Source organism: Salmo salar, chromosome 19 (genome assembly GCF_965601325.2).
Source record: "Salmo salar chromosome 19, fSalSal1, whole genome shotgun sequence".
Lineage (NCBI taxonomy): Eukaryota > Metazoa > Chordata > Actinopteri > Salmoniformes > Salmonidae > Salmo > Salmo salar.
The window spans coordinates 82607501-82622692 of NC_138309.1; the positions used below are offsets into that span (position 1 = coordinate 82607501).

Consider the following 15192-nt stretch of genomic DNA (forward strand, 5'->3'; position numbering starts at 1 on the left):
CTCTGTTCCATGACACCAGTAAACAGGTGATAGTGCTATCAGGCCTCTGTTCCATGACACCAGTAAACAGGTCATAGTACTATCAGGCCTCTGTTCCATGACACCAGTAAACAGGTGATAGTGCTATCAGGCCTCTGTTCCATGACACCAGTAAACAGGTCATAGTACTATCAGGCCTCTGTTCCATGCCACCAGTAAACAGGTGATAGTACTATCAGGCCTCTGTTCCATGACACCAGTAAACAGGTGATAGTACTATCAGGCCTCTGTTCCATGACACCAGTAAACAAGTGATAGTACTATCAGGCCTCTGTTCCATGACACCAGTAAACAGGTGATAGTGCTATCAGGCCTCTGTTCCATGACACCAGTAAACAGGTGATAGTACTATCAGGCCTCTGTTCCATGACACCAGTAAACAGGTGATAGTACTATCAGGCCTCTGTTCCATGCCACCAGTAAACAGGTGATAGTGCTATCAGGCCTCTGTTCCATGACACCAGTAAACAGGTGATAGTACTATCAGGCCTCTGTTCCATGACACCAGTAAACAGGTGATAGTACTATCAGGCCTCTGTTCCATGACACCAGTAAACAGGTGATAGCTCTATCAGGTCTCTGTTCCATGACACCAGTAAACAGGTGATAGTAAAACAGGCACTCAGACCAAGGGTTAAGGTTAACTAGAGACACTGTCTTGAAGCTGCCTGAGAGGTGATGGCCAGTAAAGACAGACTATCTATCTGTGTCTCTCTATGGGGAACTAGCCTAGCGGTGTGGGCTAGCCTAGCGGTGTGAGCTAGCCTAGCGGTGTGGGCTAACCTAGCGGTGTGGGCTAGCCTAGCGGTGTGGGCTAGCCTAGCGGTGTGAGCTAGCCTAGCGGTGTGGGCTAGCCTAGCGGTGTGGGCTAACCTAGCGGTGTGGGCTAGCCTAGCGGTGTGGGATAGCCTAGCTTGCTAAGGCCATTTTACAGGAGCAGCCTGGGCCCGGTGTATGTATTTGTCTATGCTAATGCCTTCCAGATGAACAGGCCTTATCCTGCTATACCGTCTCACAAAACGAACGATTGTTCCACGGGTTCTCCCTCCTAACGGGGACCATGTGTGGTGGTGAGTGTGTGTGAGTGTAGTCATCTTCTTGAAACTGGGTAGAATTGTAATCCTTTTTCTTTAACGTGAGTCCATTGAAGGGGAAAGTAATTGTGGGAAATAAAAGCATGCAGAGAAGGGAGAAGGTTGGGTGGCAGGTAGTCTAGTGGTTAAAGCTTTGGGTCAGTAACCGAAAGGTTGTTGTATGGAATCCCCGAGCTGACAAGGTAAAAATCTGTCATTCTACCCCTGAACAAGGCAGTTAACCCACTGTTCCCTGATAGGCTGTCATTGTAAATAAGATATTTGTTCTTAACTGACTTGTCTATGTAACAGTGTAGGTTCCGTCCCTCTCTTCGCCCCAACCCGGGCTCGAACCAGGGACCCTCTGCACACATCAACAACTGACACCCACGAAGCATCATTACCCATCGCGCCACAAAAGGCGCGGCCCTTGCAACGCAAGGGGAAACCCTACTTCAAGTCTCAGAGCGAGTGACGTCACTGATTGAAACGCTATTAGCGCGCACCACCGCTAACTAACTAGCCATTTCACATCGGTTACACCTAGTTAAATAATACAAAAATAAAAATAGTCTGTGCAGTGAATTTTCAGACCAGTTTATAATCAATAAAAACATTCATGATGAATGAATCATGAATAGACACTTCATCAAGTCTTCCCATGTATTAATGAACTATTTATGTGATCTGATGGTATTTCTTTGTGTTTCAGAGGAGGGTTCCCAGGGCCAGATGGACCTGACGGAGCTGATCGGCGTTCCCCTCCCCCCATCCGTCTCCTTCGTCACGGGCTTTGAGGGCTACCCGGCCTACAGTTTCGGGCCCGATGCAAACGTGGGCCGCCTCACCAAGTCCTTCATCCCTGACCCCTTCTACCGTGACTTCACCGTTATCGTCACCGCCAAGCCCACCACGCGGCACGGCGGGGTCCTCTTCGCCATCACCGATGCCTACCAACGGGTGGTGCACCTGGGTGTGGCGTTGAGCCCCGTGGAGGACGGGTCTCAGCAGGTGCTCCTCTACTACACTGACCCGGGGGTCGGGAGCACCCAGGAGGCTGCGAGCTTCAAACTGGCTGACCTGACGGGGAGGTGGGCCCGCTTCACGCTGACGGTGCAGGGGACAGAGGTGCGTCTCTACATGGACTGTGAGGAGTACCACCGCGTGGCCTTCCAGAGGAGCCCGGAGCCCCTCACCTTCGAGGCCAGCTCGGGCGTCTTCGTGGGCAACGCAGGTGGTACGGGGCTGGACAGGTTTGTGGTGAGTTGACGGGTTTTTGTTTTTATCTGCTTGTGTTGTTTGTGTGTGTGTGTGGGGGGGGGGTGCAGGTTCCGCTCAGGCACCCCAATGGTAGAACCAGCTTCCCCCTGAAGCTAGGACAGCAGAGTCCCTGCCCATCTTCCCCCTGAAGCTAGGACAGCAGAGTCCCTGCCCATCTTTCCCCCCTGAAGCTAGGACAGCAGAGTCCCTGTCCATCTTCCCCCTGAAGCTAGGACAGCAGAGTCCCTGCCCATCTTCCCCCTGAAGCTAGGACAGCAGAGTCCCTGTCCATCTTCCCCCTGAAGCTAGGACAGCAGAGTCCCTGCCCATCTTCCCCCTGAAGCTAGGACAGCAGAGTCCCTGCCCATCTTCCCCCTGAAGCTAGGACAGCAGAGTCCCTGCCCATCTTTCCCCCCTGAAGCTAGGACAGCAGAGTCCCTGCCCATCTTCCCCCTGAAGCTAGGACAGCAGAGTCCCTGCCCATCTTCCCCCTGAAGCTAGGACAGCAGAGTCCCTGCCCATCTTCCCCCTGAAGCTAGGACAGCAGAGTCCCTGCCCATCTTCCCCCTGAAGCTAGGACAGCAGAGTCCCTGCCAATCTTTCCCCTGAAGCTAGGACAGCAGAGTCCCTGCCCATCTTTTGTAAACGTCTGAAACCCTACCTCTTCAAAGAGTATCTTAAATAATCCCACAGCACCCCGCCTTCGCACCCTCACCTCAGCCCGAGAGGTGCATCATGCATTTGTCCATTTTCTCTTCATCTAAACCAGTCCTGTTCCTGGAGGGCCTAAACACTTCAGTTTTTTGTTTTCTACCTGGTAGTTAATTGCACTCACCTGGTGTCCCAGGGCGACCCAGTCATTGTCCTGGAGGGCCGATAGAACTTCTGGTTTTCATCCTCTCCTGACAAGCAAAACATTTTGGAACTATGTCAACAATGGACTAATGAAACAAATACTAAAAGAGCATCTTTGGGTGGAATTTTGCTTTAACTAGTTTTCAGTCACACTGTGTATGTGTGACTCACTGGGGTTTGAACCCAGGTTTTCTGCGAGCCACAAGGCTGTGTTATCCTATTGACCTAAAGCCTAGGCATTACGATGCAGTATATTTCACCCATAGATATCAAATGCTACTTCCACTCCACCCTACTAGAGCTCTGCATGGGCATGAATTTTAAGCCCGAGCCCTACCCGTGACCGTTACGTTCAGGCCCTACCCAACCCAGGCCCGATTGCTTCTGCCAAATTTAAGGCCCTGCCCTGCACTGCCCGAAATCAGAAATAACTTCCTCCATTAGTAAATCCATTAGCTGCTCCTCTCTCTCTGTCACTCACTCCCTGTGCGCTGTTCGCTCTGCATGCGCTCTGAGTCTGTGAGTATCCATAGCAACAGAGAGATGTGAGAGAGCAGTTAGCTACTTTTGTCACTCGAAACTCAAGGAACATTATTATTTTCTTTGAAATAATCTCTCCTGTCTCTATATTTGACGAGGTTGAAGCACTTCTGACACCATGTTATTATTTTAGTCAGATATGACTGTACTGCGCAGCAGAGGACAAGCAAATGGCTCAGCTTCAAAATGTTACTGATCAATTTAGTGAAGCCCGAGCCCTGCCCGTACTCTAGTTATTGATGAAAAAACAGCCCCTACCCGGCCCTTAACCCCGATGTACAATATCGGGGCCAGTCGAGCAAGTAGCAGAGCTCTACACCCTACCACTACTACTTAGATGTTGTACTAATCTAAACAGAATGGATTAACTAATAAAGTATTGCCTGCCTCAGTTTTTAAGTGCACCAAAAAGCTATTGCCAAGCAGCTGTTTCCCTCTCATAAAGTTTCATTGGAGCAATGGGTTGGTAGATACAGTGAAATACAGTTAACTTAGTGTGGAGGAGCAGGAAACTCTCTGTTCTCCCTGCCAGTTTCAACCAGTACCAGCCTATCTCTTCTCACTTACCACCCGGGATCAAAACAGACCTCTCACTGGCCAGGGGAAAATCAAAATGTCACTCTTTGTGTTCATTGCCCCTCTTTCTTTCCTCTGCCACTCTCTTTCTCCTGTCTCCCTCCTCTCTCTCTCATTAATGTCTGTCTGACTTTGTTTTTGTCTCTGTCTGTATCTCTTTTTCTCTCTCTCTCTCTCTCTCTCTCTCTCTCTCTCTTTCTCTCTCTCTCTCGCTGTCTCTTTCTTTCTCTCTCTCTCTGTGTCAATGTGTGTTGGAGGCATGGCAGTGAGGCCTCCAGCTGATAGTGTGTTTGTGTTGGAATCTGATATCCTGTTTCTTCCCCTGTGAGGAACACTAATAAACAGACGCTGCAGCAGTGGTGCTCCTGAAAGCACCTCACACTGCGTTATGGAAAAATGGCTGTGTGTGTGTGTGTGTGTGTGTGTGTGTGTGTGTGTGTGTGTGTGTGTGTGTGTGTGTGTGTGTGTGTGTGTGTGTGTGTGTGTGTGTGTGTGTGTGTGTGTGTGTGTGTGTGTGTGTGTGTGTGTGTGTGTGTGTGTGGCAGTCGACCGCAGCTGATTTGGATAAGAACCCATGCTGGTTTAGGACCAGTAGACTTCAGAGAACAACCGGCTCTGAGTCCCATGTTCATTTCCTTTCGTTTTTTGTTGTTGTATATATAAGCAGAGTATAAACTCTTGCTAAGAGACTTTGTGTAACCCTAACGTACGCAGCATATGTACCTCTTCATAGAACCATTAGTTACATCACTTATCATCACAACACTTACATGTCAGCTATCTTGGCAACGGTCACTTGGTGCAGCAGACATGGTACTCTACACCATATGATGTCATGTGCTTTGAGGAAAACACTCTTCTAGCTGGGTGCTAGTCAGTCTGCTGTAGCCAGCTTCTTGTTGTCCTGCCAAACAATGTGCAGAAAATAGCTCTGTTTTATTTTCACGTCATCCAACAAATGTAAAAGCCTGGAGTTTTCTAAATGGCATTGGCACTTGGATTGGAACCGGTGGTTTGGTCAGCTTTTTGGCGACGCACACCAGTGGTGGGTTTGCCATCGAACTGAGAATGCATAAGCAAAGAAGAACCCCATACCTACTGTAAAATATGGTGGTGAATCTTTGATTTTATGGGGCTATTTTGCTTCCACTGGTCCTGGGGTCCTTGTTAAGGTCAACCGCATCATGAACTTTACCCAGTACCAGGACATTTTTGCCAAAAATCGGATTGCCTGAAACTTTGGCTGCAAGTGGATCTTCCAGCAACACAATAACCCCAAGCACACATTAAAGAACAAAGAAATGGTCTCCAGACTTGAAAATCTGTGGTTTGAATTGAAGAGTGCAGTCCATAAGCGCAGACTAAAGGATATCACAGATCTGGAAGGATTCTGTGTGGAATGGTTTAAGATCCCTCCCAATTTGTTTTAGAAAAAGGCTCAGTGCTGTTATCCTCACAAGGGAAAGGTATTGAAAACAAGGTGTCAATCATGTTGACCCCTACCTACAGTAGTTGAGAAAAACAATATTACTTGTTGACCAAAATCTCTTTCTCTGACAATTTTATTAGGATAAAATACTATCATTTCGTAAACAAATTGAGTATTTAAGCTCAGTATTTGAATTATTTATTTTATACAGTAATTTTTGCTCATCTTTATCAAGGGTGTCAATCATTTCGAACCCTTTCTGGCTCAGAGCTGTACCGCATGTCTGCCTCGTGTTGGAGGCATTGGTCAGCTTGGCTGTTCTGACGTAGCTAACATTGTTATTGTACAGAGATCATGTTGTGTTCTTGTGGCTTTTTGTTTCTGCATCAGTAGCTGTGTTTCCATTAACTTGTCCAGTAATTTTGTTTCTCCACATTTAGAAAGCTTGCATAGAAAATAGATGCCCCAACTGCCTGCTACGGTGCCCTTCCATTGGACTATGTTTTCCCAGAAACCTACATTGTTGAATAAAAATTAAGTGTTTGAGGGCAAATTGCACATTAATAAATTGGTGACAGCCTGTATTCCCTCCCACCTGTCTGTTTCATGTCTCAGGTAGCCCGCAAAAGCCTGAATGGGTAGAATGCAACAATTGACAAATATTTGCCATATTCTAATAATTCTAACGCGCCAACGTATCGCCACAGTCCGTGGTCGCCATGGTGAAACTTACACTCCTGTAGATCTGAGGTAATTGGATGGTGAAGCTTGCTAGCCAACCAGTTAAGCAAAGCGAAGCAATGCTGTAAAGAAACATTATTTTTATAGTTGAAAAAAATAAATATATATATTTTTTTAAATGTGGAGTGGAGCTTTATAGTTATGTGATGACATCACTTACCTTCAAAATTATTTGTTTATTTGAAACAAGTTGTTTCCATCACCATTTGTCACAATAAAGTTTTACAAACGAAAAATCCACCCTTGTCGACCTGATAAAAATGTTGTCGATCTTAAGAAAATGTCTCTTATAACTGTCGTTTCCATTACACATGTTTGGGCGACATTGCTTTTGTCGAATACACCTGTGTCAATGCAAACCTGCCTACTGTGGATTGCATTGATATTTACAATGGGTATTTTAGCAGTGGTAGAGTTTCCTGTTTGGAAGGTTTACCGATCACAATGAGCCTGAAGTTTAATTCAATAAAATACTCTTCTTCAAATCAAATACATTTTTTCTTCACAAGTCTCTTCCTATTGGATGATCAGTATTGATCTCAGCGTCCTCAAAGCAGTGCTAGAGGTGTCACTACAGACCCGGGTTCAATCCCACAATTGGCCCAGGCTCTCCCTGGATGTCCTTGTCCCATCGCGCTCTAGCGACTCCTTGTGACGGGCCGGGCGCATGCACGCTAACTTCGGTCGCCAGCTGTACGGTGTTTCCTCCGACACGTTGGTGCGGCTGGCTTCCGGGTTAAGTGAGCAGTCTGTCAAGAACCAGCCTCTCCCGAGTCCGTACGGGAGTTGCAGCGATGGGACAAGACTGTAACTACCAATTGGGGAGAAAAAGGGGGAAAAAATGACCAAATAATAATAATTTTCATCTCAGCAAAGCTCATAAAACTTTGATGGAATCAGAGCTGTTGCATGGAAACATTTGCTGTTTACCTTCAACCTCTCTTTACAGCATCAGATGGACTTGATTTAGTTTACGCAGCCTCTCTTCTCCCTCCTCTCCCCTTCTGTCTTCTCCCTCCTCTCCCCTTCTGTCTTCTCCCTCCTCTCCCCTCCTCTCCTCTCCACTTGTTTCATGAAGGATTTGTTGGATTGAAAACAGGTGTTTGTCCTCTGGATAGACCCATAAACAGATTAGTCAACATGCCATGTTCCATTTGCGACCCTCATGACAGTCATTGTTAGTGAGATCTATGTGGTTAGTGGGATCTATGTTCTGATCTGTTATAGCAGTTTAAAGGCAGCTGTCTTGAAGAGTTTTTGTCAGATTGAGGTACCTGTTACCAGATTGAGGTACCTGTTACCAGATTGAGGTACCTGTTTGCCATACTTGAGATATTTCCATTTCACTAAAAGGTTGTGTTGATTTGATTTGAGAGCTGGCAAATCAAATCAGCCATTTACTGTGAGTGTATATACAAGTGTTAATGTTCCTTAACCTCTCTCTCTCTCTCTCTCTCTCTCTCCCCCCCCCCCCCCCCCCCCCCCCCCCAGGGTGCTGTTAGTGTGTACTAGTGTTAATGTGTCTGAACCTCTCTCTCCCCCAGGGTTGTATCCAGCAGCTGGTTCTGAAGGGATACCCCACAGCCCAAGATGACCTATGTGAAGAGGACGACCCCTATGTGAGTGTTTCCCAATACTACATCTGACCTTCTTTCACTTGAGCCCTAATAGGTAGAATTGGGTAAGGCAGGGTAGGACTGGATGGAGCGGGGTATGTCAGGGTAGGACTGGGTGGAGAGGGGTATGTCAGGGTATGTCAGGGTAGGACAGGGTAGGACTGGGTGGAGAGGGGTATGTCAGGGTAGGTCTGGGTGGAGAGGGGTAGGACTGGGTAGGACTGGGTGGAATGGGTAGAACTGGGTAGGACAGGGTAGGACTGGGTGGAATGGGTATGTCAGGGTAGGACTGGGATCAGACTGGGTGGAATGGGTAGGACTGGGTAGGACTGGGATCAGACTGGGTGGAATGGGTAGGACTGGGTGGAATGGGTAAGTCAGGGTAGGACTGGGATCAGACTGGGTGGAATGGGTAGGACTGGGTGGAATGGGTAGGACTGGGTGGAATGGGTATGACTGGGTAGGATAGGGTAGGACTGGGTTGAATGGGTAGGATAGGGTAGGACTGGGTAGGACAGGGTAGAACTGGGATCAGACTGGGTGGAATGGGTAGGTCAGGGTAGGACTGGGTGGAATGGGAAGGTCAGGGTGGGACTGGGTGGGACTGGGTAGGACAGGGTAGGACTGGTTGGGACTGAGTGGGACTCGCTAGTTTTCCACCAGACAGCTATCAACTATCAAGTATTTTCAGATTAGTTATCATAAATGAATGGATGCCGGGAGAGACTATCTAGCATTGGTTAACAGCAGACACTGTACATGGACCTCTAACCGCTGATCTAAGATCAGATTTCAACCACCCCCAATACTAACACCATTAGGATGATGAAAATATAAAATGTGACCCTGTATCAGTGGTAATGTGCTGAATTCTACCTACTCCATCCTAAAACCTGACATGCTCTTGATGAATGGGACCATCAGCCCCTCTAGTGGTGGTTAGAGGATATTGCAGGGTTGTGTTGAATGATTCATTAGCTTGTGGTGAAAACAGCACTTAACGCCAGTTGTTTTATTCATGATTTAGTTTCTTTATCTTTTTTTCTCTGTTTTTAAGTATTTTCATATGCATAAGCCTGAATTATTGCTACTTGTAAAATAAGAATTTGATCTTAACTGACTTGCCTAGTTAAATAAAGGTGAAATATATATATATTTTTTTTAATACTTGGAAAAGCATTAGATAATTTGCTTGTGATAGAAGCATCTAGACTATTCTTCCTTACGGCCTATTGAATATGTAAAACAATTAATGAGATTCCAAAGTCATAACTTAAGCGTTATGTAATGAAAATACAAGGTTGTTACTATAGCGATTCCGTTGTTATCCTCTTTCAGGCATCCGGCTATGGGAGTGGAGACGACTCCTTCGATGACACGCAAACTATGGATGAAGTGAAGAAGGTAGTGGAGGAGAGAGAGTACACCGTGGTGAGTGACAGGAAACACTCAGACCCAACCCTGTACACACACATTCTACCACACTGGCAGAAACCCACAAGGATAGTTTTACAACATTTTAAAAATATTTTTATTTATTTCATTAGGCAAGTCAGTTAAAAACAAATTACAATGACGGCCTACTGGGGAACAGTGGGTTAACTGCCTTGTTCAGGGGCAGAACGACCGATTTTTTACCTTGTCAACTCTGGGATTCGATCTAGCAACCTTTCGGTTACTGGCCCAACGCTCTAGGCTACCTGCCGCCCCCATACGTCATCAATATGTACACCTTCCACCTCCCTCCTCCTAACACAGTAGGGGTATCTACAGCACATCCAGAACCCAATTCATCTTATTGGGACCAGTTAGGTGGGAGATGCCGTTCCTCCCTCCAGCCAGGTTCTCTTATCTGAGAAATGCAAATACTTATTTCCCTCATTAAAATGCAAATCAATTTATAACATTTTTGACATACGTTTTTCTGGATTTTTTTTTTTGTATTTCTGTCTCTCACTGTTCAAATAAACCTACCATTAAAATTATAGACTGATCATTTCTTTGTCAGTGGGCAAACGTACAAAATCAGCAAGGGATCAAATACTTTTTTCCCCTCACTGTTTAAACAAGGTTGGCACCATAACTTTCCCTTGAACACTGCCTTCCATCTTCCTTCAACTGTCACATGGACACCAAGCACACTGCTTAACATCAAAACAGCTGCTGATGCTTGGCTGAGTTTTCCTTCCAGTTTCCCATGAGCTTTTCTCTCCCATTACCAGGGATTGGATATCATCTGAAAGACAGTGATAAGATAAAGTGTTTCAGTGGGAGAGATCACACAGTGTGCACATTTGGTGTTTTGCCCTAACACTACACAGCTGTGTCGTGTCTTTGCTATGCCGGATTAAGTGATATGACATGCTATTCTATAAAATAATTTCTCTGTAATTAATATTACCTGGTTGAACTAATCATGTAAATGTAATTGACTAGAAAGTCGGGGCACCACGAAATAATGTTTATAGAGCTGTTATCTTCCGAATACACTCTTGAAGACCTGGTAATCTTCTACATCAATAGCGGCCAATTCTTAATCGTCACGACTGTGTGTAGGAACGGACCAAGGCACAGCGTGAGTATCATTCCACATCTTTATTATTATTATGTGAAACTTAGCAAGACATACAATAAACTATACACAAACAACAAACCGTGATGACAGAGGTGCAACATGCACTAACTCAAAATAATCTCCCACAAACACAGGTGTGAAAAACAACTACTTAAATATGATCCCCAATTAGAGACAACGATGACCAGCTGCATCTAATTGGGAATCATACAAAAAACCCAACATAGAAAAAAGAAACTAGAACACAACATAGAAAAAAGAAACAAGAGCACAACATAGAAAAATGAAACTAGATAAACCCCCCCCAGTCACACCCTGACCTACTCTACCATAGAAAATAAGAGCACTCTATGGCCAGGACGTGACAGTGACCTTATTCAGTCTCATCTGAAGTCGTATAATTCTTGGTTATCTTCACAAACCCTGGCTAACAAGTTGAATCAGCAATACAAAATTTGGTTTAATTATTTATTTACTAAATACCTAAACAATCACACAGAATTACACATACACAGGATGGGTCATACATTGATTACTAATTATGTCATAAAAGAAAACGTCCCTGGTGGACGGAACCGATATGACGGCTGGTTACACAAAGAAAGGGGGTTGAGTTTTGAATGAAAGTGTGGGAAGACTGAGGAACAAAAGGATAAGGGTCTCTGATCGGACCTTGTAAAGCTATGCGATCGTAAATACAGAATCTTATGCATTCTAAATAACCGCCCATTTGGAAAAGGAAAATGCAAGAAATATTTACTCTGAGCTGCGCTTTCAATAGGTTGGTTGTAGATGGAAGGCCGGGTTGCCCAACAGAGATGTTCCTGTCCTCTGAAGAATGTCTGGTAGAACGGATGCGTTGTAGTAACGTCGTGTGTTTGGTAGAAAATATACTTTGTCCGTCCTTCCCTAGCCCACGTTTACAGCTGCTGCTGCTCACTCAACGGCTAGGAGGTATCACTTCTTTAGTGAATAAGAGTTCAAAGTTCATACCAAGTTGCCATACTTTAAGCTCACGCTTAAGTTGGCTTAGTTCTGTAGTTTGACATTAGCCCTTTTAACATATGGACTGTCGTCCTCACGTCCTCGGGAACACAAATGTTAATTTCGTTAACAGGGGCTTATGTAGTGGTGGAGAGAAGGGCGTGTTTCATAGTTCACCACCAATGTCTGTTCACTTGGGCGGGGCCACTGAGTTGAGCCTAGTTTACTTATGAAAACCAATTCTCTCATTTAGAAGCTAAAATTACATTTAATCTTTTCAGAAATAGATTCATATTTAAACATTTAAATTGCACAACAATTCCATGTGAATCTGATAACTAGAATGTGTCGACTTTCCAAGATACAGTTTGTCATCCTATCATCAGTCATAATGTCTCAGATGACAACTGATCTGACATCATATTCTTTAAGTACCAACACATATTTTCAACTGGTTGGATTTCCGAAATATGGTTCTGTTCACCACCCTTTTGATGTTACCAGACTCTCTATGTTAACAACGGGCTTTCCAAGAGTCACATCTGTAGAGTAGAGAGAGAGGGGGGGGGGGGGGGGGGGGTATTTATGGGGGTCATAAACCTCACCAACAGGCCAACGTCATGACAGCTGATTAAAATAATCAAAGCTTGTTGCTGAGTTGGTTATTTTAGTCAGCTGTGTAGTGCTAGGGCCAAAACACAAAACGTGCACCCATGAGGGGGAGGGGGACCCAGGACCGAGTTTGGGAAATGCTGAGTTAGGCTACACACTCAGGGTTACGACTTATCTCTTTCTCTCTCTTCCACTCTCTCTCACCCTCTCTCTCGATCTCTAACGTCCTCTCTCTCTTCCACTCTCTCTCGCCCTCTCTCTCTCTTCCACTCTCTCTCACCCTCTCTCTCGATCTCTAACGTCCTCTCTCTCTTCCACTCTCTCTCGCCCTCTCTCTCTCTTCCACTCTCTCTCGCCCTCTCTCTCTTCCTCTCTCTCTTGCCCTCTCTCTCTTCCACTCTTGCTATCTCTCTCTTCCACTCTCTCCCTATCTCTCTCTTCCACTCTCTCTCGCTCTCTCTTGCTCTCTCACCCTCTCTCTCTTCCATTCTCTCTTGCTCTCTCTCGCCCTCTCTCTCTTCCACTCTCTCTCTCTCTCTCTCTTTCGTCCTCTCTCTCTTCCACTCTCTGTCCCTCTCTCTCGCACTCTCTCTCTTCCACTTTCTCTCGCTCTCTCTTTTCCACTCTGTCTTGCTCTCTCTCTCTCTCTCTCTCTCTCTCACCCTCTCTCTCGCTCAGTCTCCAGCTGTGTGATCGTTTGACTGCTACTGCTCAGATTTAATGCAGGTGCTCCGAATCAAAGCTGAACCCTCAAAGGAAGCCTCTTTCTCTAAAAGCTCTGTTTTGTGATTTTGATAAAAAGGCAGGACATACTGTTTTCCGTTGTTCAAGGTGACTAATGTCATTTTTAATGAATAGTAAAAGTTCAACAACCGTGAAAACTCTGAGATCTGTGTTTTTTTTCTATCTGTTAATATCTGTGACCATTAGCCTAGTTGTATGATCGTGGTCTACTCTGCTCTGTCGTCATCCTTACTTCTCCTTGAGGCTGTTCCTATACTCTGTCGTCATCCTTACTTCTCCTTGAGGCTGTTCCTATACTCTGTCGTCATCCTTACTTCTCCTTGAGGCTGTTCCTATACTCAGTCGTCATCCTTACTTCTCCTTGAGGCTGTTCCTACTCCCAGCTTGTTTGTGTCCTCCTCTGTTGTAGCTGGCGTTGGGGTAGACTCAGGAAGGGCGATTTGACTGCTAAACCAGTCTGTTCTAGGATGGCTTCCACTGTCATCCATTAGGGAGAGAGAAAACAAACAGACCCTAAATCAGTGATTTGGACAACTACTCCACAACCCACACACCCTGGCTAATGAGTGTGGGTGTGTGGGTTGTGGAGTAGGATGAAGTTGTCCAAATCACTGATTTAGGGTCTGTTTTGTTTTTTTCCCTAATGGTGAAAGCTAGGATTTGGGGAGGGAAAACAGATCCTAGATTTGTATACCAGGGAAGCTTCATCTGGGAGCAGGGGATGTGCTGAGGGATGTGCTGGTGATTTAGGGCCATTCCCAGTGTGTTGGTGGATATGGTCCCAGCCTCTTCCTGCGTAGCTGGTTTGGCACTTCTGCTAGTCTGTCAGCCCACACACACACACACACACACACACACACACACACACACACACACACACACACACACACACACACTTGCTCACACATTAATACTTACCTGGGCATACTTACCTGAACACTGATCTGAATACTTACCTGGACATACTAACAGTGCATTCGGAAAGTATTCAGACCCCTTCCCTTTTTCCATATTTTGTTATGTTACAGCCTTATTCAAAAATGTATTCAATAATTTTTTCCCCTCATCAATCTACATACAGTACCCCATAATGACATCACAATACCCCATAATGACAAAACTTAAACAGGTTTTTAGAAATGTTTGCAAATGTATATATATTTTTCAACAGAAATACATTAATTACATAAGTATTCAGACCCTTTGCTATAACACTCAAAATTGAGCTCAGGTACATCCTGTTTCCATGAATCATCCTTGAAATGTTTCTACAACTTGATTGGAGTCCACCTGTGGTAAATTCAATTGATTGGACATGATTTGGAAAGGCACACACCTGTTTATATAAGGTCCCACAGTTGACAGTGCATGTCAGAGCAAAAACCAAGCCAGGCCGTCGAAGGAATTCTCCGAAGAGCTCCGAGACAGGATTGTGTCGAGGCACAGATCTGGGGAAAGGTACCAAAACATTTCTGCAGCATTGAAGGTCCCCAAGAACACAGTTGCCTCCATCATTCTTAAATGGAAGAAGTTTGGAACCACCAAGACTCTTAGAGCTGGCCGCCCGGCCAATCTGAGCAATCGGTGGGGAAGGGCCTTGGTCAGGGAGGTGACCAAGAACTCGATGGTCACTCTGACAGAGCTCCAGAGTTATTTTGTGGAGATGGGAGAATCTTCCAGAAGGACAAACATCTCTGCAGCACTCCATCAATCAGGCCTTTATGGTAGAGTGGCCAGACGGAAGCCACTCCTCAGTAAAAAGCCCATGACAGCCCGCTTGGAGTTTGCCAAAAGGCACCTAAAAGACTTTCAGACCATGAGAAACAAGATTCTCTGGTCTGATGAAACCAAGATTGAACTCTTTGGCCTGAATGCCAAGCGTCATGTCCGGAGGCCACCTGGCACCACCGTGAAGCATGGTGGTGGCAGCATCATGCTGTAGGGATGTTTTTCAGCGGCAGGGACTGGGAGACTAGTCAGGATTGAGGGAAAGATGAACGGAGCAAAGTACAGAGAGATTCTTGATGAAACCCTGCTTCAGAGAGCTCAGGACCTCAGACTGGGGCAAAGATTAATCTTCCAACAGGACAACAACCCTAAGCACACAGCCAAGAGAATGCAGGAGTGGCCTTGAGTGGCCCAGCCAGA

At 45.6% G+C, this 15192-nt stretch overlaps 1 protein-coding gene across 2 annotated transcripts in view; it reads left to right on the top strand.

Moving 5' to 3' along the window:
* The window catches only part of LOC106579677 (uncharacterized), a 96281-nt gene that overhangs the window by 38204 nt on the left and 42885 nt on the right, over nt 1–15192 (top strand). For both annotated transcript variants that reach the window (XR_014381709.1, XM_014159808.3), the window contains exons 3-5: nt 1825–2372; nt 8058–8132; nt 9468–9560. Coding sequence is in view for 1 of the 2 variants with exons in the window: in XM_014159808.3 (XP_014015283.1) it covers nt 1825–2372; nt 8058–8132; nt 9468–9560 (716 nt within the window). In the remaining variant the exon portion in view is untranslated. The remainder of the gene's footprint in view (nt 1–1824; nt 2373–8057; nt 8133–9467; nt 9561–15192) is intronic.